Genomic DNA, 26,817 nt, shown 5'->3' on the forward strand with positions numbered 1-26,817 from the left:
GGGTACTTACAGAGTTATTTGTGGTATGCACAATAAAGCAAAACCCCAATTGAAAGTTAGTCTTAATAAAATTCATTATATACCTCATTTTCATTTGAATTGATACCATCTGTTTAAAGTGCTAGCAAGGAGCAAAGTAAATAAAAACTTCGTCAAGGACTTTCTTATTTATGTCTTCCCAACTTTTCAATGTCAACAATTTAATAATTAAAACCTACTGATGGGGGGCAGCTAGGTGGTGCAATGGATAAAGCACTGGCTTTGGATTCAGGAGGACCTGAGTTCAAATCTGGCCTCAGACACCTGACACTGTGTGACCCTGGGTAAGTCACTTAACCCTCATTGCCCAGCAAAAAAAACCCAAAAAACAAAACAAAACCTACTGATGAAGCAAAAAAATGTATGGCATTTTGGTATCATTGTTCAGGTAATTTACAAAATTCTCAGTAGAGCATTAAGTTGATAGAGATCTTGAATTCCAGGTCCCATTTGTATGACCCTTTTGTCACTTATCTGTCCATGGTGCTGAAATGGAAGTTCACCTTTTATATTGTCCACAGTAATTGAAATATTATTCCTCTTCAGATTTGATGATGATGACACCTGTAGCAAGATTAAGTTTACTTTGAGAAAATTTCTGGCCTCTTAGAGGATGCTGTGATTTTGGGGGGGGGGTGTGGGGTAATGAGGGTTAACTGACCTGACCAGGTCACACAGCTAGTGTCAAGTGTCTGAGGCTGAATTTGAACTCAGGTCCTCCTGAATCCAGGGCTGGTGGTTTATCCACTGCGCCATTTAGCTGCCTCAGGATGCTACGATTTTAAGACATTACTGTCCTCTTTGTTTCGTTGGTTGAAGGGTTAAATTTTTGTTGCTACTTGCTGCTGCTACTACTGCATTTCCCCACAACCACCATCTCCCCCCTCCCCCCAGCTCAGAAGTATGTATAAGGTATATTTTTGTTGTTGTTGAGAGGGGGACTAACACCTGAGAGGATCGAGAAAGGCTTCATATAAGTATCACTTGAGCAGAGTTTTTGAAGGGAACAGAGGATTCTAAGATGAATAAACCTCATTCCAGGAATGGTCCATGAAAACTTGACTGATAAAGAGTTTCTAAAGAGGAAAGTGAAGTTGCATGGAAAGATTTTTCATTGGCATTTGTACATGGACAAGAAACTCCAAGCATCAAGGAAGAAATTCTACTGCATTAGCATCATTGATGCTTTTTACATTCTTCCTTCTCACTCATCCCTCATACCTGATCAATTGCCAAGTACTATTGGTTCTGCTTCTGCAATAGTTCATATGTCTATTTGATCCTTTCTCTCCTTTTTTTTTGGTGAGGGAATTGGGGTTATGTGACTTGCCCAGGGTCACACAGCTACTGTGCCACCTAGCTGCCCCCATCCTTTCTTTTGAAATGTTTAATTGATTTATTTTGTTTTCACACAACAATCCCATTTCAATACTCAGCCCCTAACATTACTTTGTCTTACAAAAAGGTGAAGTAAAACCATCTGATTTAGCATTTGTGACTGATAGAATATGTAACATCCTAAACTTGTGTTTTCTCATTTCTTAGCAGAGAAGGACATTTTTAAACATCAATCATTGGGGCAGCTAGGTGGTGCAGTGGATAAAGTACTGGCCCTGGATTCAGGAGGACCTGAGTTCAAATCTGGCCTCAGACACTTGACACTTACTAGCTGTGTGAACCTGGGCAAGTCACTTAACCCTCATTGCCCTGCAATACTAATACTAATACTACTAATAATAAATGCATGTAAAAGTAAAAAAACATCAATCATTTAGAACCAACATTGGTTATTGTGTTTGACCTGAACTCTGTTGATTTCACATGGTTTGTCTTTTTTGGTTCATATTTCTCTTATACTCCCAAGATCATAACCCCTTATTATCTCTTGCTTACACAATTCTAATAGTCTTCTATCTATTTTCATTAATATTAGGCTTCCCTTTCTTTAATATATCCTTTGAATTGTTGCTCAAATTATATAATACTTAGATCTGATCACATTTACTTCCCTGCTCAAAGCCCTTCAGTGGCTCCTAATTGGAAGATTATCGAAAATAGGAATGGATCTGTTGTCTTATAGATATGAATGATCTCTCATGTTATAAATCCCAACTCATCCATGCCTGCTTAGCTGTAGTCTCTATTTTCCATGTCCTCCCATATGTTCACTACAGAAAGTCCATACTGGGGCCCTTCCTAACCTTCTGACATTGTAAGGATACTAGTGGGGCATGTAGTCTCTCGGTCACTTACTTCTTTTTTTGTAGGGCAATGAGGGTTAAGTGACTTGCCCAGAGTCACACAGCTAGTAAGTGTCAAGTTTCTGAGGCTGGATTTGAACTCAGGTCCTCCTGAATCCAAGGCCAATGCTTTATTCACTGTGCTACCTAGGTGCCCCCTCTGTCATTTACTTCTCACTCTTACCATATGATCAGTCCATTATTTTCAATCAGACATTTCTTTGATGAATCTTTTATTCTATTTATCATTTAGAGTTCTTATGAGTTGTACCCTGCTTACACCCACCATGTGCCATTTATCTGTTGACCACTGGGTGTTATTTGTTTTAAATTCTTAATAGATTGTACACTTGCTTCATGTCTTACTGTCATAATGTAACTATGCAATGTGAGGTTTGGTTTTGTTTTTCATTGCAGAATAATTGATGACAATTCCTCCGTTTGACTTTCAAGCCTACTGTGATCTGGTTCCCACTGATTTTTCCAGCCTTATTTCACATCATCTTCCTTTGTGCACTCTATGTTTCATTTACATGGAGCTACTAGCCATTGCCCGATATCCTGCCTTCCCACACCCATGTATGTTTGCATAGACTTCCTTCAGAAGGTGAGATTTTAGGTGAGACTTGAAGGAAGCCAGAGAAACCAGAAGGTAGAGATGAGGAGGAGAACATTTCAAACATGGGGGACAGTGAGTGAAAATGCAAGTAGTAGATGGAGTGTAAAAGACAAAGAACAGCCAGAGGAAGGCCAGAGTCATTGGATCATAGAGTATGGGGAAAGTAGTAAGGTGTAAAAAGCCTGGAGGGGAGGAAAAAGTCAAGTAACAAAGGGCTTTGAGAGCCCAACAGAGTTTCTTATATTTGATCCTTGAGGTGATAGGGAGTTCCTGGAGTTTAGTGTAAAAAGGAGAGTGATGTGGTCAGACCTGAATTTTAGGGAGATCACTTGAAAGTTGAGTAGTAGATAGACTAAAGTGGGGAGTTAAGGAGACAGGAGACAAAACAGAAGACAATTGCCATAGGTCAGGTATGAGGTGTTGAGGGCCTGGCACCGTGGTGGTGGCAGTGTGAGAAGAGAGAAATCAACATCAAGAGATGTTGAAAAAGTAGAATTGATAGGACTTGGTAACAGATTGGATATGGTGATGAGAGAATGAGAAGTTGAAGATGACGTTTAGGTTGTGTGCCTGGGTGACTAGGAGGAGGATGCTGTCCTCACCAGAAATAGGAAAGTTATGAAGAAGTACAAAGAGAAATGGGAGAAAAGATAATGAGTTCAGTTTTGTATAAGTTAAGATTTTTTTTGTGGGGCAGTGAGGGTTAAGTGACTTGCCCAGGGTCACACAGCTAGTAAGTGTTAAGTGTCTGAGGCTGGATTTGAACTCAGATCATCCTGAATCCAGGGCCAGGGATTTATCTACTGTGCCACCTAGCTGCCCCAAAATTGAGATGTTTACAGGACATCTAGTCCAAGATGTCTAAAAGGTAGTTGGAGGTGAGATGTGAGACTGGAGGTCAAGAAAGAGGTTATGGATGGATAAGTATATTTTAGGCTCAACAGCACAGATATAATAAGTGAGTCCATGTGAGCTGATGAGATCACCAAGTGAAACAGCATAAAAAAGAAGAGGAAAGAACCCAGGATAGTTTTGGACAATGCCCAAGGTTAGTGATCAGGAATGAATGAAGATCCAGATAAGGAGACTGAGAAGGAATGGTCATAGAGAGAGGAGAAGAATCAGAAGAGTGCCATTAAAATCTAGAGAGAAGAGAATGTCAAGGAGAAGAGGGTTATTGACAGTGTCAGAGGTTGCAGAGAGGTCAAGAAGGATGAGGATTGGGAAAAGGCCATTAGATTTGGCAATTAAAAGTCATTGGTAAATTTGGAGAGATCAGTTTTAGTTGAATGATGATGTTGGAAGCCAGACTGCAGAGGGTGAAGAGAGCAAAAGGCAAGGAAGTGAAAGCACCTTGAAATATTGATTACAAAAGCCTTCTCAAGAAGTTTAGCTACCAAAGGGAGAAAAGGTATAGGATGATTGTTAGTGGGAATGGACAAATCAAGAGAGGGTTTTTTTTTGAATGGGAGAAATATGGGCATGTTTGCAGGCAACAGGGAAACATCCAGTAGACGGGAGAGATTGAAAATTAGTGAGAGAATGAGAGATGTGGTGAGGGAATGATGATAGTGAGGTAATGATAGATGGGGGCAATCTGCTGGAAAAGATAGGATATAATAAGGTCATTGGTACATATGAAGGGTTTGTCTTGTCAAGAAGCAGAGCAACGTCTTCAGTGTGAAACAGAGATAAAGGAGGAGATAGTTGCGAAAGTCATCTGGGTGATATGAGATGAGGAGGGGAGAAATACGTGATAACTTTCTCAGCTGTTAGGGGAGTTTCTCTCCTGTTTCACAGGGTTGGAGGAAGAGGAGCCATAGTTGATTTGAGGTAGGATTAAAGAGGTTTGGAAAAGCTACTGTATTGAGTGGGATAGTGGATTGATTAGAGATGTGTAAAAGGATTGCTTTGCTATGTTGGAAGACCAGTTGAGATTATGTAGCACAAAGCTGTAGTAGACCAAGTGAACATAGCTTTGTGATTTTCTGCAGTTTCATTCAGCAGCATGTGACTAGGGGTGAAGGAAGCAGACTCTGGGATTAATCTCAGGTTGGGATTTGGTGGGGTAAGATCCTAAAAAGGATAAAGGGGCAAGGGACTCAGGAGAGGACAGGGTAGAATTGGACTGGTTCAGAGAAGATTAAAATGACTGGAGATGGCTCCAGATGTTTTAAGGCAATTGGGGTTAAGCGACTTGCTCAATACCACACAGCTAGTAAGTACCCGAGGTCAGATTTGAACTCAGGTCCTCTTGCCTCCAGGGACAGTGTATCCACTTCACCATGTAGCTGCCCTGGTAAGGATCATGAGGTAGAGAGAAAGGAGCAATGATGAAATATTATGATCAGATAAAGGAAATTCAGGGTTCATGAACATGGAAATGGACCACTTGTGGATGATGGCAAGGTCAAGGGTATTACCATCTCTGTGTATAGCTGGGGTGGAAGTCAAAGGCTTTCATTCTGGTGTAACGATTGGAATAACGCCACCTGCTGGATACTAACTGTAGAAGAGTTCTGCTCATGAAGCGAAGGTCTTTGAGGGCAAGACCAGGAGTCTTTTCTTTGGCGTCACTTCCTGACGCGGGCTAGTGGGAGGAGGAAGGAAGAGACTGGCGCTCAGTCTCACTCTCTTTCCTTTGGACTCTGGTGGAGAGCGGAGCTAGAAATGTGCTCTCCCTTTAATAGATAGGAATCTAGGCCTTTCTCTCTCTCTTTACCAAATTCTTGTTTTCCTTAATAAACGCTTATAGGTCTAACTCTTGCTAAAGCTTATAATTTATTGGCGACCACTCATTAGATATTTTAGACAGACTAGCTAGAATTTTAGCCCTTAACACTGGGCTTACAAGATGGACAGTGCAAAAGCATAAAGATGAGAGATGGAGAGAGAAGTTTGGCTGGATCACAGAGTGTGTGAGAGAGTAGTAAAGCATAATGAAAGATAGGTTGTGGCCAAGTTATGAAGGGATTTAAAAGCTAAACATGGGATTTAATTTTATTTCAGATCCAATAGGGAGCCACTGAAGTTTATTGAGTAAGGGAGTGACATCATCAGATTTGAACTTAAGGAAAATCACTTTGGTAGCAGTTTGTAGCATGAGCTGGAATGATGAGACACTTTGGACAGGAAGACCAATTAGGAAACTGCTGCAACAATCTAAGTGAGAGGCAAGGAGAACTTGAACTAAGGGGTTGGGTATAGGAATAGAGAGAAGAGTTTAGTTGAGATAGATGTGAAGACAGAAACAACAAAAGGCTTCAGTGTCCAGTAGCTTATCTTGCCAGGTGGTCTTCAGAATCTTTCTAAGACAATTCAAGCAGAAGCAAATCAGTTTCCTGGCATGGCACTGGTATTGTAGGGACCAATTTTTAATTGGGGAGTGTTAGCTAGGCGGCTTGCCACAATATTGGGGCAAGGAAGGAGACTGACAGCCTCCCTCAAAACAGAGCAGGATTTATTTAACAAGAATGAACTTAAAAAAAAAACCACAAACAAGATCAGTAGGATTAAGGGAAAGGAAATAAAATGGGGAAAGGAAAATTATACAACCTGAATCACACCTCCTCCTAGGAATCAGCTGAGAACACACAGCAGCGTCCTGTCACCTTCCAGCTTCAAGCTAGAATGGTGAAAAAACCTCCCTTCTTCTCAGCAGACCCCAGGCTGACCACACACAGCCCCTAGCCAATTGGCTGGCCGCTCTGACAGTCACATGACTGCCCTCACTGGGCTTCCAATCATTATAATTTTGCCAGGCCCATGTAGGTGTCAGCAAATGGTGATGACATGAGGACATGAGGTTCCAGCTCCATGGCAACAGCTACAACCAGTGGGTGGAGCACCATTCAGTTTGGGGAGCCCCAGGCTGGTGCACATACCAAGGTTTTTTTTAAAAATTCTAGCCAAAAGATGGGGTCATAAAAACCTCAAATAACAATTAATTCTTTACAGTATTCTGTCCAGGTTTCACAGTCATACAACTATGAGGTCAGCACAATGACTCCGTAGGTCTTCAGTTTGGTAGGGGTCTCAAACCCTTTGGTGAATTTGATGGGGGATATCTCCCCCAAGCATGTGAAGACTTCCTTGGGCAGAATGGGCAGATGAGAAGGATAATGCCCTAGAAACAACAAACATGAGTTGGACAGACTTTGAGAGATAATGGAGGATAGAAGGACCTGGCATGCTATGGTGCATGAGGTCATGAAGAGTTGGACATGACTGGACCACATACAAGTTTACTATTAAGATTCGTCCATTGATTCAAGGGAAAGAGTTCAGTTTAAGAGGCTTACTGGGTTTGTCTAGGATGGTTTAAAGAACAAAAAGGAAGTTCTCTGGTTTGAAGGAGGCACTTAAAATAACTTTTATTGTTAGAATAAAGGAAGTCATCTTCTGAGTACCACCTCACACCTATCAGATCACCTACTATGACAAAAAATGGAACATGATAAATGTTGGAGAAGATGTGGGAAAAATTGGAACACTTACGCATTATTGGTAGAGTTGTGAACTAAACCAACCATTCTGGAGAACAATTTTGAACTAAGCCCAAAGGGCTATAAAACTGTGCATACCCTTTGACCTAGAAATATCACTACTATGTCTCTATTCCAAAGAGATCATAAAAAAAGGAGAAGGACCCACATGTACAAAAATATTTATACCTGCTCTTTTTGTGGTGGCAAAGAATTAGAAATTGAGGGGATGCCCATCAATTGGGGAATGGCTGAGCAAGTTGTGATATATGAATATAATGGAATACTATTGTGTTATAAGAAATGATGAGCAGACAGATTTCAGAAAAACTTGGAAAGACTTATATGGACTGATGCTAAGTGAAATGAGCAGAGCCAGGAGAACATTATCACACAATGTTCTTCTCAGCAATACAATGATCCAAGACAATTGCAAAAGACTCATGATGGAAAATGCTCTCCATAACCAGAAAAATAACTATGGAGTCTGAATGCAGATCAAAGCATATTATTTTCATTTTTGTTGTTGTTTTTTGTGTTTTTTCACTTTTGTTCTGATTCTTTTCTTATAACATGACTAATGTGGAAATATATTTAACATGACTGTAATATATAACCTATATCAAATTACTTGCTGTCTTTGGGAGGGAAGGGAGAAAAATTCGGAACTCAAAATCTTACAAAAATGAATGTTGAAAACTATCTTTACATGTAATCAGAAAAAAATACTACTTTTTTTTTGGGGGGGGTGAGGCAATTGGGGTTAAGTGACTTGCCCAGGGTCACACAGCTAGTAGGTATCAAGTGTCTGAGGCTGGATTTGAACTCAGGTACTCCTGACTCCAGGGCCAGTGCTCTATCTACTGCACCACCTAGTTGCCCCCCAAAATACTATTTTGAAAAAAGAGTAAAGGAAATCACCTCTCTCCTTTTCTCTCCCAGCAGAACCTTTCACTTTCTGTCTTTGGAAACCAGAAATGTTTCACCTCTGAACCCATGCAAATATTAGGCAGGGAAGCCGGGTTGTGAACTGCTATCTAAGTAGTTTTGTCTGGTATTAGGATGCCCCAAAGTGTCAGACATCTACATTTCCTCAAATAGCTCCCTCATCTTGTACTTCATCCTTCTTTTATCTGTTTATCCCTAAGGCCTCAGAACCAAGATAAGCAAAGATTTTTTTTTTTAGTTTGTTCTGTTCTCAGGATTACCCTGGGGAGAAGAAAGGAATGAGAAGAGAATCTCTAACACTGTCTAAGCATGATTTACTTAACAGGAATTATATGTGGACATTTTGGTATTGTCTAGAGGTCATTATGATGCAGCCTGGAAATAAGAGATTATGGCAATTTGATTATAATTATTGTTATTTATGTTATCATTATTATTATTATTATTATAACATTAAAAGGCAAAACTATATCCAAAGAGCCCAAAGTACTTTCTGTTTTTCAAAAAAAATCAGTGGTTTCTTAGCACACCTTGAATAGGGAGAAGGCCTCAGGGCTTCCTCTTTAATTATTGTGTACCTCTTTCTAGAGAGATTCAAAATAAATATGAATGAATGAATGAAAAAATATTTAGTAATCACTTGCTATGTGCCAGGCATTGTGCTAAGCCTGGCATGCAGATATAAAATCCACACAGTTCTTGCCCTTAAGGTCCTTATATTCTAATATGAGAAAACAACACCTATATGAAGGAGGAGTATTTTGGACTGCAAAATTGCAGCAATGGTGAGTAGAACAACAGGGAAATTCATTTTTTGGACATTTTTTCATATAAGAAAGTGAAGTAGGAATTCTTTTGGTGCTTGGAGGAAATTGGAATGGGGAGAGGACAATGGAAAGGCAGATGTTGGGGAAAAAATTCAGACCTCAGGACACAATACCCTATGACAGGGAGATGGAGACCCCAAGATAGTACTACCAGGAAAGCTACCGGGGGAAGGAGATAAGTAGGGTCAGGCTACAGAAAACTTATGTGGAGGGAAGACAAGCTTTCCATCATAGGATTATAATATTTTCTAGAGCTAGAAGATATATCAGAGATAATTTAGTCTAACCTTCTTATTTGACAAATGAAGAAACTGAGGCCCAGAATGATTTGGTGTCTTGCCTTAGGTCCCATCTGTAATAAATGGCAGAGCTGGGATTAGAACTCAAGTTCTATGAGTCCAAATTTATAATTATTTCTGGTTGGATTGTATCAACATTGCTGCTGAGCCAGAGGACCGCCACTGGAAAGAAGTGTGCCCTGACAATGTTGTCAGCCTGGGGCAAAGTCCCAGTCAGCCTATACTCATTGTGGTCTCTCTCACATGTAGCCTTATTCTTGTCATTCCCATTGATTGTGAGTTTGATAGCTACTCTCTGGGTCTATGAGTATTCAGCTGGACTCTACAGAGATTGCTTCTTTACCAGGGATTCAGCTATAGGATTAGCCCAATGCAAAATTGTAAAGTGAGCCAAGTTTTCCTGTGTCTCTCTCATCCCTTTTTGGGTGTACCTCCCTTTCCCTTTGTCCACATTTAGAGTGTTCTCTCCATGCCTTCCCCCATCCAAATTGCCCATTACCTTAATACTGTGAAGAAAAGGGGGAGGGAAAGGAGAAGGAGAAGGAAAAGGAGGAATTGGGGTCATCAGTGTCTTCCTGGTTAAGATGAAGAGCTACTCTTTTTTATGAAGAGTATGAATCACTAAAGCACTTGTAGAGAACCATTTTGGAGGCATTTGCAAGTTTTTATTGAAAAATTAAAACTTCATTTCTTATCCTCATCATCTACACCAGAACACTTCTGTTTCTTGAATAATTTCACCTATTTTGCCATGAATAAATGATTCTAAAATTCTGAACTTCTCTCAGGTTCCTGGCTTTCTCTAGGTCTGTCTGTCAGAGATATTGGGTTAACCCTGAATGCTTTGATGAAGGGCTCCATGGCACAAACAGTTGGAATTTTCAGCTTTCTCTAATAGTTATCCTTTTCCAAACTCATGGATTGGGTTAGTGAGCAATGGGAATTCCTTCCTGACTGAAAATGACCAGACTCCGAAGCAATGCCCACTACAGGAGGAAAGGATAGAAGAGCCACTTTGGGAAGGAAAGAAGGACTACTCGTGTCCTCAATTAAAGTCAGATTTAGGAACCAAAGAACCTAGATCATGTTTATACCTTTCCACAACTTAGACAAATGGAAGCAAAAGAATATAGAGAAGTGAATCTTGTATTCATCTTGGAGAAGTTGCTAGGAAATATTCTTCTAGGGGAAGTAGAATTGGGGTAGATGGGAGGCAGCTCCCTTGGAAGGGGGAACCTCAAAGCCAAATGTTCGGGATTGGGAACCAACTATCTTTCTTCTTTCAAATAAACAAATCTGCCCACTGGGACCTAAACTTGAACGTCAAGCCTTAGAGAACAGCATAAATCCTAGAGGCTTACTATAGAAAGGACTCTCAGAAGGTGCCTCAAAATACTGCCCAAAACAATACCTTCCCTTCTAGGTCAATTGTATCGCCTAATGTTTTCTTTCAGTCTTGTTTGACTCTTTGTGACCTCATTTGGGGTTTTCTTGGCAAAGATACTGGAGTGGTTTTCCATTTCCTTCTCCAGCTCATTTTACAAATGAGGACACTGAGGCAAATGGAATTAAGTGACTTGTCCAGTGTCATGAGACCAGATTTGAATTTAGGAAGATGAGTCTTCTTGTCTCCAGGCCCTGAGCCCTATCCAGTGTGCCACTTCACTGCCTTATCATCTAATAGCTATTACATTTAAAAGTCAACAGATGCCAATTCTGCAGTTGAAGTAATTTTGAGCTAGAAGTTACCTCAGAGGCCATCCAATCCAATTCTCTCCTTTTTTAGATGAAGAAGTTGAGACCCAAAGGCAAAAAGATCATAACTGAAGGGGGCAGAATTTGAACCCAAGTCCTCAACACCCAAATCTAGAACTCTTTCCAATGTACCAAATCTGTTAAAGACCACACACCAATTAAGTGGTAGGGTCAAAATTTGAACCCAGGTCTCCTGAGTTATAGTTCTGTGTTCCATTGCACCAAAACCATTTGTGGATTCTGGCTAAGATTTGGGGGACATGTCTTTAGCTCAACATTCATCTTTGCCTTTAGATCTTCTCAGTCCCACAAAATTCCATTTCTCTACTTAGTGAACTGTATGCAAATGTTTCATAGGGTCACAAAATTAGGTGTGTAAGAGACCCTAGAGGCCATTAAGATCAAAACCCTTCATTTTACAGAGGAAGAAATGGAGGTCAAATGGCATGCAGTCACAAAGCTAATGTCTGAGGCAGGATTATTCCAAATCAAGTACCCTGTCCACTATACCATTATGCTTCTTGCAAAAGGGAATTGCTGGGCGGAGCCAAGATGGCGGAGAGGAAGCAGCAAGCTGCCTGAGCTCTCCTTCTGTTCCCTCAAAACGAACATTAAATCAAGCCTCTGGACGGATTCTGAAACTACAGAACCTGCAAAGAGACAGAGAGACACAGTCCTCCAACCAGAGATAATTTAGAAGACTTCAGGAAAAGGTCAGTCTGACTCGGGCAAAAGGGAGGCCCAGCGCAGGGCAGCAACCCAGCGCCGAGGGCGTCGGGGCAAGTCAGCAGGAGCTGCAGGCCACAGCCGAACAACTGAGGCTCCCAGAACCTGGTTCAAAAATCTGGTGGCCAAGAAGGACAGTGGAAAAACTTACCTGCACTGGCCGAGAGGGCCACGAACGGCGGGATCAGACGCAGGGGTCTGGCGCCTGGCTGGCCGAGCACAATCATACAGGAAGTGCAGGGCGGGGCATCTCCACACACCATAAAGGCCTCAGAGTAAAAGCCCGGTCACACAGCACCTATGCACCTGCACAAGAAGCCCAAAACAGGGACCCTGGTGCCCCCAGAGCAGACCTCAACTTAAAGAATAAATAAATAAGCTGCAATAATGAGTAAGAAGCAAAAAAGAGCCCTCTCCATTGAGAGCTTCTGTATCAATAGGGAAGAAGCCAACACAAACTCAGATGAGGACAATAGCCTCAAATTGTCTACATCTGAAGCCTCACAAGGGAAGGTGAATTGGTCGCAAGAACAAAAAGCCTTCCTGGAAGAGCTCAAAAAGGATTTTAAAAATCAATTGCAAGAGGTAGAAGAAAAAATGGGGAGAGAAATGAAAGCAAAACAAAAAAACTATGAAAAAAGAATCAGCAGCTTGGAAAAGGAAGCTGAAGAAAACAAAGCCTTAAAAAATTCATTTGGCCAAATGGAAAAAAAGCTGCATAATCTCACTGAAGAAAACAATACCTTAAAAAATTCACTTAGCCAAATGGAAAAAAAGGTGCATAATCTCACTGAAGAAAACAATACCTTAAAAAATTCACTTAGCCAAATGGAAAAAAAGGTGCATAATCTCACTGAAGAAAACAATGCCTTAAAAATTAAAGTGGGACAGTTGGAAGATAAGGAATCCATGAGACACCAAGAATCGGTCAAGCAGAATAAAAAAAATGAAAAAATAGAAGAAAATGTGAAATACCTCATTGGAAAGACAACTGATCTGGAAAACAGATCGAGGAGAGACAATTTGAGAATTATTGGACTGCCTGAAAGCCATGACCAGAAAAAGAATCTAGATACCATATTCCAGGAAATTATTAAGGAGAACTGCCCTGATATCATAGAATCAGAGGATAAAATCATCATTGAAAGAATCCATCGATCACCTCCTGAAAGAGACCCCAAAAGGAAAACTCCAAGGAATATTGTAGCCAAATTCCAGAATTATCAGGTGAAGGAGAAAATACTCCAAGCAGCCAGAAAGAAGCAATTTAAATATCATGGAACCACAGTCAGGATTGCTCAGGACCTGGCAGCTTCAACATTAAAGGACTGCAAGGCTTGGAATATGATATTCCGGAAGGCAAAGGAGATTGGATTGCAGCCGAGAATCTATTACCCAGCAAAAATGTGCATTTTCTTTCAGGGGAAAAGATGGACATTTAATGACATTGGGGACTTTCAATCTTTCCTGGTGAAAAGACCAGAACTGAATAGAAAATTTGATCTCAACATACAAGACTCAAGAGAAGTTTAAAAAGGTAAACAGAGGGGGGGAAAATTACCCTATTAGGTTAAACTGTTTATATCCCTACACAGGAAGATAATACTCATAACTCTTAAGAACTGTAAATGTATTTGGGCAGAGAGAAGGACTTTATATAGAGGGTATAAATATAAATTGTCTTTGATGTGATGATACAAAAGAATTAAGGGGATAAAAAGGGAGTCTATGGGGAGGAGAGGAAAGGGGAGGTGGAATGGGATGAATTATATCATATGAAGAGGTGGAAAAAAACCTATTATAATAGAGGGAAAGAAAGGAGGGGGGAACATGGTTTCAACCCTATTCTCATTAGATTTGACTCAAAGAGGGAATAACATATACATTCATTGGGATAAAGAAACTTAACTCATTCTTTAGGGAAACAAAAGGGGAAGGGAAAGGGGGGGACTGATAGAAGGGAGGACAAAAGCAAGGGAGAAAAGGGTAAAGAAAAGAGAGGGGGGTGATAAAAAGGGAGGGCAGATCGGGGGAGGCAGGGGTAAGAAGTAAAACGTCAGTGAGGAGGAATAGGGTGAAAGAAGGGGGGAAAAGTACAAAGGGGGTAAATAGAATGGAGGGGAATAGACAGTCAGTAATAATAACTGTGAATGTGAATGGGATGAACTCTGCTATAAAACGGAAGCGAATTGCAGAGTGGATTAAAAACCAGAACCCTACAATATGCTGTTTACAAGAAACACATTTGAAGCAGAGAGATACACACAGAGTAAAGGTAAAAGGCTGGAGCAGAATATATTATGCCTCAGCTAAAGTAAAAAAGGCAGGGGTAGCAATCCTTATCTCAGACAAAGTGCAGGCAAAAATAGATCTCATTAAAAGAGATAAGGAAGGAAATTACATCTTACTTCCCCAATTGAGAAATGGTCAAAGGATATGAACAGGCAGTTTTCTGATGAAGAAACCAAAGCTATCTATTCCCATATGAAAAAATGCTCTAAATCTCTAATGATTAGAGAGATGCAAATTAAAACAACTCTGAGGTACCACCTGACACCTATCAGATTGGCTAAAATGACAAAAAAGGAAGATAATAAATGTTGGAGAGGCTGTGGGAAAATTGGAACACTAATGCATTGTTGGTGGAGCTGTGAGCTGATCCAACCATTCTGGAGAGCAATTTGGAATTATGCCCAAAGGGCGATAAAGCTGTGCGCATACCCTTTGACCCAGCAATCCCACTTTTAGGTCTTTTTTCCAAAGAAATCATGGAAGGGGGAAAGGGACCCACATGTACAAAAATATTTATAGCTGCTCTTTACGTGGTAGCAAGGAATTGGAAATTGAGGGGGTGCCCATCAATTGGGGAATGGCTGGACAAGTTGTGGTATATGAATACAATGGAATACTATTGTGCTGTAAGAAATCATGAGCAGGAAGAGTTCAGAGAAACCTGGAGGGTCTTACGTGAGCTGATGATGAGTGAGATGAGCAGAACCAGAAGAACATTGTACACAGTATCACCAACATTGAGTGTTGACCTACTGTGATGGACTATATTCTTCTCACCAATGCACTGGTACAGAAGAGATCCAGGGAACTCATGATAGAAGAGGATCTCCAAATCCAAGAAAAAAAAAGAAAGAAAGAACTGTGGAGTATAGATGCTGATTGAACCATATTATTTCTTTTGTTTTGGGTGCTGTTGTGTTTTTTTTTCTATTTTGAGGTTTTGCATCACTGCTCTGATTCTTTCTCTTGTAACAGGATTAATGCAGAATTAGGATTAATGTTATTATGTGTATATATATGTGTGTGTATATATATATGTATATGTATATGTATATAGATATATAGATATAACCTATATCAGATTACCTGCTGTCTAGGGGAGGGGGGAGGGAGAAAAATCTGAAATTGTAAAGCATGTATAAACAAAAGTTGAGAACTATCTTTACATGTAACGGAAAAAATAAAATATCTCATAAAAAGAAAAAAAAAAGGGAATTGCTTACCTAGAGGTGCTACATGCAAATATCCAGAAAGCTTTGGGATTTTGTAGTACGTAAATTCAAAATCTGTTTTTTAAAAACCCCTCTGAACAAAACTTTATTCATTATTTTTCCGGACCTCTTCAAAATTATATCATCATTTCCTGGGAGGAAGTTACCTACACAAACTAGAACCACCAGACCCAAGCTGGACAGGACAAATTATCTTATTCTGTGATTTTAACTTTCATAGAATCACCAATAAAAGATGCCTCACTGCAAAATGGAAAATGAGTTGAGGGGAAAACCTTTCCAAGATATTGAAATAAACAAATTTTAGTGACCGGGTACAATAAAATTTTGCAGTCCCTAGGTGGTTCTGGGACTTTGGCTTAACATTGAATGGAAATTTAGCCTGATCATGAGGGGGAAATGCAGGCAATTAGCCATACAGTCTGTCAGTTAATGGGAACGGAATGAGCTGCAGGTGTCCCAGGTGACTGCAATTGGAAACATCTCTCTCAATTAAAAAGACAAACTGGCAAACCACTCTGTCCAAGTTCTCCAGGGAGAACATTTTTATTTATTCATTTCCCTCATGGATACTCTAAAATTTTCTTTCTGCAAAACAGCGGTGAGCCTGGTCAGTGCTCCCCTAGAATCCGTAAGGATCTTCAAAAATGTTGCCATAGAATTTAGCTAAGCTAGTCACAGAGCTTGGTCCTGATCTACTACAAAGGTACAAGGCCCTGGTTGTTAGCCAGGAGTTACTAGAAAAGCATTCAGAAAACTGGACACACAGCCAAACATTAAGGGTAACAAAGGTGAAGGTTCTATGGAAGTAAAGGGATTTCAATATACTCAACTCTATGTACAATATCAGAATTCCTTTTACAGAGAGGAAAATGATCCTTAAGTGATTATTTTTAAGGGCACTCTAATAGAAATGCAAGTTTCACTAAATTTTACTCTTTTCTCTTTGGCTCACAAATACACTAAAATACCATAAACATAATTTCAAACTTACTCCAGGAATATATAAATAAGATACATTACAAATGGAAGAAAATACAAGACACCTCTTAACATGGTAAATCTCTGCATATAAATAAAGCAAATATTTCATATACCTACAATTGAACAGTTATTGAAACCATTAATGACGTGTTCCTTCCCCCCCAGTCATTTAACAATAATATACACAATCTACACAAAGTAATCTCTAAAAATACAGCAAGAATATACCTGTTAACAAGGACTGTGCTACTACTGTCTCCTACTACAACACTAATGGAGAGGGTGTGGCTATTTGGGCAGCAGATAGTGCCTTTCCCAGAGCTGTAACTAGCAGTTCTAGAGCTCAGGGCAAGCAACAAAAGATGCCTGTGCCTGGGGCAAGCAGTAAGATAAATTCAACTGGGGCAGGTGGGGCGGGTGGGAGGAAGACTTCCCTTGGAGAAAGACTTTAGATCTCAAGACACAGGATCCCTTGGGAGAAGACACCCCAGGACACCTAGAAGCTGCTGGTGGTGAGGTCATTACCTGGAAATGGAGCATAAAGTGGCTTGAAAGAAGCTCACCTGGGATTCAAGCCGACTGGGGGAGGGAGCTACTGTTATTTGACAGCTTCCTATTTTGACTAATTATTCTTCCTAAGTAGGTGCTAGGCTCAGTTGTTTCTACCTGATGAAGGAATACAAGTACCATCAATGCCCTGTAAATGTTAGCATCCTGGGACAAAGCTTCTCTTGCTCCTTCTTAGTAATAGCTCTGGTTTTTCCTATTTTGTTATGTCAAGCAGGAGATTCTAACTAAGGGTAAGATTAAGTCCTGCTAAATAGTATTTTCCTTTATACCTACAGAAGTATCATTTTATAAAAGCTTTCCTATTTTCATTTGGCAAGCTGGTTTGCAGCATGTTAGCCCCTCCTCAGTAACTGTTGAAGGAAGAATTGGCTCTCTGAAAGTGGAAAACATGCTGCTTGTTACTAAGGTCCTACTCATTATACATATATATAGTTATATATAACTGTACATATATACTGTAAAGAATTTTTCATCTGCAACTTCTCTTAAGACCTATTAGTTTCCTGCTAACTACAATGAACAGGCTTAAATAAGGTTTAGCAGTACACGTCACAATAATATATTTCCCCCCCTCAGTAAAATGGCCTATATGTTTTCAGCAACTTATAGGGATTTGTTCTAGAGCGCCACAGGAGAATGGAACATTTAGAAACGAAACTTCCATGAAGTGTATTCTCTAGAACTGGGTATGAAGCAACCCATTCTGGAAAACAGTTCATGAAAGCAAAAAAGGATTTGCCCACTGTTATTACAGATCCTGCCCCAATCTTTCTATCTCCTCAATGAGGAAGTCGATGTCAGACTTGGTAGCTGCTGGATTTGAGATAACCATCCGGAAGAAGTTGGCTTTGTCTCCTTGAGGCTGATATCCAACCATGGTTGTACCAGACTCCATCATTAGAGCTTTGATCTTCGGTGCCACCTTGTGATAGAGAACACAAAACAACATATAAGGCTAACTTTAACATCTCTTTTTTGCTTGTTTTGGAAACGGAATCATTGTTATTTTTTGTTCTTCTTGATTTGACAGATTAATGAGGGGGTTGAACTAAATTTGTGTCCGAGGTCCCTTCTAGCTGTTTAATCCATGATCCTGTGTTTCTCTCCAACAAATACAAACATTCCAATATTCAAAGAACAGAAAATGAGGATTATATATGAAACTGAAAATATAAGTAGAGCTTTTGTTTTTAAAAATCATATAATAAATTCAACTCTTTAGTTTCTAAGCCATCTGCTTGTCTGTGTCTCCCTCTGACCTCCTTTAAGGATGTTTTTCAAATGAATTAGCATATAAATATACATGTATATATGTACATATATAAGATACATATATTTATATATAGCTTTTAAACCTTAAAGCACTATATAAATGCTAATAGCTATTGTTGTTTTTATTAATAATAATAACAATTATTATTATTCTTCAACATGTTTGGGGTATAGTGGGGAGTTTAGAAAGTGCTACCTGGCTAAAAATGTCTTTGCTTTTTTTTTTTTACATGGACAAGAATAAAAAGAAAAGGGAAATGTCGAAAATTCCTCTTTTTATAGTGGCTGATGTACCACAGAAGAGGCAGTGTGCCATAATGGATAGAATTAGGAAGACTTGAATTTAAGTCCAGCCTCTGACAAACACAGGAAAACGTGTGATCATAGACAAATCCCTTAACTTTTCAATGACCATTCAATTTAGAGAACTAAGATTAAAAGGCCATTAGGGCAGCTAGATAGTGCAGTGGATAGAGCACTAGGCTTGGAATCAAGAAACTGAGGCAAGGGGCGGCTAGGTGGCGCAATGGATAAAGCACCAGCCCTGGATTCAGGAGTACCTGAGTTCAAATCCGGCCTCAGACACTTAACACTCACTAGCTGTGTGACCCTGGGCAAGTCACTTAACCCCAATTGCCTCACTTAAAAAAAAAAGAAACTGAGGCAAACGGAGTTAAGTGACTTGCCCAGGGTCACTCAGGTAATAAGTGTTTGAACCTGGATTTGAACTCAGGAAGATGAGTCTTCCTGGTTCCAGGCCTGGCATTCTATGCAATGTGCTACCTAGCTGCCCTATTTTAGGTTAGTTGACTCTTTTTTTAAAAAAGAGAATAACATACCATATGTCAACCTCACCAAACTAGTCTGACTATCTTTTCAGTTATATCTATTTTCCTACCTGGAGCTAGTAGACAATCTACATTGTCTAAGCATACTTTTGAATTATATTCCTGGTTGGCAGATGTGGAAAGAATAAGAACATGAATTGAAGTTCACTATCATGAAAGATTTGCCAGTAGCACTCAATTACTTTCTATCATAGGGATCCCATTATTTTCTTCTTTTTCCTTCTCACCCCCTCTTCTATCTTACTTTGTTTCTTTTTCCATCTTATACTCTTCTACATTTTACTCTTTCCCTGGTCATAAACCAATGGTCGTACTGAAGATTGCTTCACCCCAGCAGTGACACTGAGGGCTAATTTATGATCTGCTTTGTTTAAATTCCATAGGAATCCAGATCTGGAGACTGACTTTTCCTACCCTCACTTACCTTGAGGTATGTATGACCGTGGATATTCTTGGTATAGAAGTCATAGTCTCCAAAAGGCATTTTAGGTTTAACAGACCCTGACTTTACTGCCCTCCAAGGCCTTTGCACTCTGAAGCTGTGACTCTCTAATACCAAATAGTGAGTTCAGAAGCAAAAATCCAGTTAGTCTTAACATCTAATTTTGTTTTATTTTGTTTTCAATGCCAATGGTTGGTTTAATGGAGGGCCTCACTGAACTCAATACTAGTTATGACACCGTGTAGATAAGGGGTGAGTGTATGTATATATATATATAAAATCTTCTCAAGGGTCATTTACCTGCAAAAATCAATTCATGACTACATAAGAAAAGCAATTTAATTTGGGGTGAATGTTTTCTTAAAGAAATAAAAATACTTCAACTCATCTACCATTTAAATTAAAAACAGAGAACATAAAACTTTGTTCACTGAGCACAACAAATACTAAAAAATACCTTTAGTTCTAGTTGTAATCTATTCAATGAGGAAAAAAGTTAAAAATAGAAGAAATATAAGGAAAAAGGAAGGAGAGAGGAAGGGAAATAAAGTGAGATGGAGAGAGCCATAAATTGAGAAAAATAGAAGAAAGTGAGAGTGAGAAGAAGAGGTGGAGGGAAAGGAAGGGGCGGGCCGAGAGAGGGAGAGAGAGAGAGAGAGAGACAGAGAGAGAGAGACAGAGACAGACAGAGAGGGAAAAGAAGGGTCAGATAAATATAGAGAGATATATGTACATAAAAGAGACAAAGAGGAAGAGAGGAAGAAGGAAAGGGAAAGAAAGAGTAAGAGAGAGGCAGATGTAGGGAGAGAGAGAGACATTGCCAGGGCTCAGTAGATTTTTGTTGTATTTTTGTTTATTTTGTTAAATGTTTCCCAGTTACATTTTTTTTTTTTGCAGGGCAATGAGGGTTAAGTGACTTGCTCAGGGCCACACAGCTAGTAAGTGTCAAGTGTCTGAGGCCGGATTTGAACTCAGGTACTCCTGAATCCAGGGCCAGTGCTTTATCCACTGCACCATCTAGCCGCCCTCGCTCAGTAGATTTGAGCTCTGGGTTTCAGTGTTAGATACTCCCTTTTAAAATTTAATTAGCTGCTTCACTATTGGTTACAACTCTTCAGCTGTTCTAGACTTAAGAGACTTTACTCTGTTTGTGATAAACAAAACAATCCATTAGAAAGCAAATGACTATTAATATAACATATGTGACCAGAATAATATCATCTCAAGGAACAGACTCAATCCAATGAAAAGATGAATTTGGTTCCTACCCTACTATAGAAACTGTCTAAATAGAGGGCTGGATTGTTTGCTCTGCAGTTGTACCTATAGGTTCAAAGCAATCTTCCCAACTAGATATCTAAGTCTTTTTTGATAAATAACTGAAAGTTCAACTGCTGAGCCAAGTTTCCATCAAACTTTTCATCTCATTCCCTTCTGTTGTTATTTTTTAGTTGTTTCAGTCATGTCCAAACTTCATGAACTTAGGTGGGATTTTCTTGGCAATGATACTAGTGTGGCTTGCCATTTCTCTCTCTAGCTCATTTTACAGATGTGGAAATTGAGGCAAACAGGGTTAAGTGATTTAACCAGGTAGGATGCGTCTGAGGCTAGATTTGAACTCAGGAAGATGAGTCTTCCTTATTCCAAGCCCAGTGCTCTATCCACTGTACCACCTTGCTCATTCCCTATTTTGTTTTAAATGGATTTTCCTAATTAATACACAGGATCCAGGTGACTGAATAGTTCCAAGGTGGTTATCAATTAGTTGTGAAGAGTTCTGGTTTTTATTGTATTTGGCCTGAGATTCTGCTATTGTCTGTGAATGTTCATCAGACTACTCTGCACGGTGAATTCTGGTTATGTTGCAAGTGGCACCCCGATGAATACTGAGACTGATGTCTTACTAAAGCTACAAAGATAAGCTGACCTTAAAACAAAGGTCAGCAACAAAAGCTCCCTCATGACAAGGATAAATCAAAGAAGAAAACTGAGTTATTAAAAAATCTTTGATTTGAGCAGAACCATCATATGAGAACAAGCTAACTTTAGTCTGCTAGAGAGAATGCAGGAGGGTAGATAATAGATTGTATGTAGTCCATACCCTGTGAAGTTTTTCTCGTCTCTCATCACTGTCCGGGATGCCCCTGAGGCTTTGTGGAATATACCAAAAGCAAACATTTGTGTGCTCAGGCTGTAGAGACAAAAACAACAATACAGAAAAGAATAAGAAAACCTAAGGAAAGGCTTTCCCCAACCCAAAATACTTAAAGTCATATATGAAGTGGGAGGATCAGTCAACAAGACAACACTTTCAGATTTCCAATGGTATTTCATGTTTGAATAAATGTCTCTACTGTACCAAGTAGAGGTAACACTTGATATTATTATGCATCACCAGGAAATTAGATATTTCATATGAGAGCCTTTTCCAGATAACTAAAACATCCCTTCAAGCAATTAAGCTTAAAATATATGTATGATATAGTGTTTGTATGGAAATATATTTCATGAAAATCCTTTTTAAAAGTGTGATATACTTCCCTGCTCTCTAGTTCCCCATACATAGTAGGTGATCAATACATATTTGCAGATTTCACTTTATTTACAATTAACATAATCTAACCTTTTCTTGATGACTCAGAACAGGACCCTGATGGCAAATGTTTAACAACTGGCTCTCAAAAAAAAAAAAAAGCATACAGGAATCACTTTTAAGCTTAACCCTCATTCTTTACATTTACCCCATCACTTTCTAAGTCTAGATAGTCAAGAAAACAGTAAATCATGCCCTGATTCATAGAGTTTGCCCGTTTTTGAGGTGTAAATGTTCACAATAAAAATTTAACAATTGACCCTCTTGACAATTCAAGCTAGCTCCAGCATGCCTCTGTTTTATGTTGTGTTTTAATACAGGGATGTCCTCAGGGACTACTGGAGTATTTGGAATTTTTTACCCTTCATTGCATGGCCTTATGACTGTGATTTTTTTTAGTTCTTATCTTTCTGTTTATCATAGTTGTTTTGTCTTCTATGCTGTCAATTGTCCCTTCTCCCTGCTGTCACTATGACTGCCTCCTAGAGTTTTTCCTCTTCCTTCTGATATGCAGTAGTATAAGAAATTGGGAAAACAGTTAAAATGGTATGAAAATAAGCAAACAGTCTGAGTGATGGCCTGAGGGGCTCTCCTATGACTAAAATGCAGCAACTGAGAGAGTTATTCCCTGATAATAAGTGACCAAAAATAAGAATCGTTTTAATAAGAAGAAAAATAGATTATTTAGGGTCCTATAAAGTAATGCTCCAAATAACTAATAAAAAGACGAATGAAATTACAACAACTTTGAGTTTTTACCTCACATCCATTAAATTGGCAAAGAGGATAAAAGACAGAGACAGTTTAAAACTCTGCTTCAAAAGCCTTTCCAACAGGGACCATCCATAGAACTTGTTACTGTCTCTTTAAAATCAGAAAAGCTAAGAGCTACCTACAATTATGATAGCTTTAATTGAGTGAGGGGCAATGGAGTCAGGGAGAATATGTGAGTTTAACTTTGATCCATGAGAATCTATGAGAAATTGTGCTGAAGACCAAGAGAAAGAAGGTGAAGAGAAACTTCTTGAGATAATTGTTATTCTGAACTATAGTGAAGAATGTTAATTAAAAAAAAAACTTTATGGAGAATCAGCATGAAGAGATACTGTTAGGTATGATAAAAATCTAAAAATGCAATTTTTCTGTCATATCTGGAAAAAGACTGATAGAGTCCAAGGAGAAAGAAGGAGACAACCTTCTTTCTTTATGGAACTATTGTAAACATTGGTCCCTATGAAAGGATAAAAAGGAATCTTTTGAAGAGATTTGTTAATCTAAGTATGGGACTATGCTCTCAGAAGTGAAATTATCTGTCACATAGTGAGGATTTAAGATGTCTCTGTGGTGTTTCTCTCACCTAAATGCTGTAAATAATTACTGATGTCTTTGTTTTATTATTGACTTCATTGTTAAATCATATTATTAATTATAATTATTAAGTCATCTTAATATTTATTTAATTCCAGGAGATTACAGGACTTAATATAGTGAAGGCTTTAAGTAATTACTATAGAGGAAAATAAGTTCTTACAGTTTATTAAACAAATAATATTTGATGACCCTGAGTGGAGGCTCTGAGATTAGTTGATTAATTAGGAAATAGGTTGAAGTTTTATTAATTTATGAGAAAATTACAAATATACTTCTGAGTTACTCTACATTTTAGGATGCTGAGATAAAATATGGGAATGAGTGAAGTAGCTGAAGGGGTGACCTATAGTATAAGCAAGGTTGGTGACCTATGTATTCCTGTTGCATAGTCAATACTGGAAGAACTCTGGTAAATCAGGCATACTAACTAATACATTGTTGGTAGAGCAGTGAATTGGTCCAACCATTATGAAAATCAATTTGAAATTATATACGAAAAGTTTTAAAACTGTTCATACCCTTTAACCCAGTAATCCTATTATTGGGCCTAGTGGGTAATAATCGAAGTAGTACAACATCAGTGACAAAAAGAAATGTCACATTTATACCAAAATAGTGATAGCATCACTTCTTGTGGTAGCAAAAACCCCAAACAAAACAAAACACTGAAAACAAAGTAGGTGACCATAGATTGGAGAATGACTGAACAAACTGCTTTGTAGATATAATTGGACATTATTGCATTGTATAAAACAATGACTACGAGGAATTCAGAAAAACCTATAAACACTTGTATGAGCTGACACACAATGGAGAAATTAGAGCCAGGAAAACAAAGTACATAAAGACTACAGTAATTGAGTTAAATTTAAATTAAATTAAGATAACATTCAAAATTAATATTAAATGTCATGATTAATTTTGGTTCAAGGACTGATGATGAAACATTTTTCTTTTCTTGGAAGTAAGGTGGTGGACTACATGTGTGGAATGTTGAATGCATTATGTTTGTTGGTTTTGCTTAACTGCATATCTTCATTATAAAGGAGGGCTCGATGAAGGAGGTAGTTTATTGGGAAATGACTGTGGTGCATAAAAATGCAAATAATTGCTAAAACATTTTAAAGTGCAAAAGCTTAAGAGTATAGGTTTTGTAATTTCTTTTAGATGTTCAGAATTCTAAATGTTGCACATTTTATAGATAGTTAAGGTTTTTTAGTATTTTCCAGGTAAACACTTATTTCTCATGTGTATTTGGTTGTAAAATTTTCCTTCACTAGAAACTGATCCCAGTTCACTATATATAATTCTAATTTATTTAAAATTTTAATCTGTGTGATGTTGATTTGTATTCAGGTTAGAGTTAGCTTTTATCTTATTCCCTTCACAGAGGTATAGTAAAACTTCATTTTAAAGCTGATATCAGAGGACACATACAATATCCCCAATAAAGATTCTGAACTATAGTGAAGAATGTACAATGTACTACTGTGTAATTGGACACATGATTTGATCTGTACTATAATCAAAGCTGTGGTATAGTGAGAGACTACACACACACACACACACACACATATAGATATAGATAGATGTAGATATACAGAAACATATGTGAATATGTACATATATTTGCTTGTATATGGTGGGATTTTTGATAATACCCAAATCATCCCAATGACAAATAGGATCATTGAAGAATAAATTAAATATTCTGCATCTTTATGGATCAGCCAAGGTATTTTTATTGCTCGTGTACAAAAGGGGAGTACTGGACCATGGACACAAAAGTGAGACTCACATCTAAATCTACCTCTTCCCCAATGGGGCATATTTCATCAATATATAGCCTTACAACTGGGTAAATTAGGAGTGACCCAGAGCTAAAAGATGAACAAGGGGATCTCCCAGTGCTGGGAGAGAAAAGTACAAAGTTGGGAGATTGATGAGGGTAGAGTTAATAGGACATAATGACCAAGTTGAGATTAGAACATTCTAAGAACAGGTACTACAAGATGAGTAGCTGCTTCTCAAGGTCCTGCCCAAAGACAACATTCTTTCCCATGAGAACACATTTCCTTCAGGTTAGCAACACCTAGTCTTCCCCCAAGCTTTGACAGAGATGCCAAACTCCCTAGAAGCACAACAAAATAAAAGGTTCTGAAGTCTTGATTCCACAAGAGGCTAGACTAGTTGAAGAAGAACTCATAGGACCAATAGCGGAAGCATTGCAAAGGGAGTTTGTATAATTGCCTTTAAACTATTTTATGGAGAGGGTAAGCAGCTCTTTGGGTAAAGAACATTGAATCCAATGCAGTCTGAAGGCAGAGGGAGCAAGGAAGTGACCTTTCTGAAGGCCTTCCCAGCCCTATGGTTCTATAATGAATGGTCAACAATCTTACTGATAAGTCTGTGTTCGTTTCATGCTGTTTTACAACCTGGATGAGATTTGAACTGGATTTCTTTTTTCTACCTCCTCTCATAGATTCTACTATAGTCAGACTTTATGCTAGTCATTTGGTAGTTGTGACCTTATGGGGAAAGCTGCTTTGAACTCACTTTAACAAGCATTAAAAATGGTGTTTGACAGCTGAACTTCATGCCCATCATCTCTGTGGCAGCTTGACAGAGAACTGTGTGCTTTATCTCTGGAAGATGGGGTTAAATTATTATCAAACAGTTATCTCTCTGAGACTTTGTTTTGGAGAGAGACATAGCTCACATTTATAGCATGGATTATTTGAAGGTATTTTAAGAATTGTGTTAATTATAATAACCAAAGTTTGCCCCAAAGAAATGTGCCTCCCTCCTTTTCAGAGATCGGGGACCATGGGTTTGGAACATTGCATACTCTGCCAGACTCATTCAATATGCCAGTTTTTCTGAACTGAGATTCTTTTTTTTTTTTTGACAGGACAGTGAGGGTTAAGTGACTTGCCCAGGGTCACACAGCTAGTAAGTGTCAAATGTCTGAGGCTGGATTTGAACTCAGGTCCTCCTGAATCCAGGGCTAGTGCTTTATCCACTGTGCCACCTAGCGGCCCCTATGAACTGGGATTCTTTTTAGTCTTTGGTACTTTCTGGAAAGGAAAGGAATATATTTAGAAATAGTGGTATATGTCAGGGAAAAAAGATGGACATGAAATTTGAGATTAAAAAAAGATTTCTAGAGGGTTAATTTCAAAAGATAGTCTCATAAGGAAAGGGGGAGGGAGAATAGATTTCTACTGCAGGAGTAAGGATTTTAGTTAGAGATGAATTCCTGATTATGGAGATGAG

General features: G+C 38.8%; 1 protein-coding gene across 4 annotated transcripts in view; it reads right to left on the reverse strand.

The window, feature by feature from the left end:
• Positions 1-15,978: 15,978 nt before the first annotated feature.
• The window catches only part of GAD1 (glutamate decarboxylase 1), a 57,742-nt gene continuing 46,903 nt past the window's right edge, over positions 15,979-26,817 (reverse strand). For all 4 annotated transcript variants that reach the window (XM_043993130.1, XM_043993129.1, XM_043993131.1 and 1 more), the window contains 2 exons: positions 21,679-21,768; positions 15,979-17,937 (listed from right to left, as the gene is read on the reverse strand). In XM_043993130.1, coding sequence (XP_043849065.1) covers positions 17,764-17,937; positions 21,679-21,768 — 264 coding nt within the window. In that variant the 3' untranslated portion in view covers positions 15,979-17,763. The remainder of the gene's footprint in view (positions 17,938-21,678; positions 21,769-26,817) is intronic.

Source organism: Dromiciops gliroides, chromosome 3, assembly GCF_019393635.1.
Source record: "Dromiciops gliroides isolate mDroGli1 chromosome 3, mDroGli1.pri, whole genome shotgun sequence".
Classification (NCBI taxonomy): Eukaryota; Metazoa; Chordata; class Mammalia; order Microbiotheria; family Microbiotheriidae; genus Dromiciops; species Dromiciops gliroides.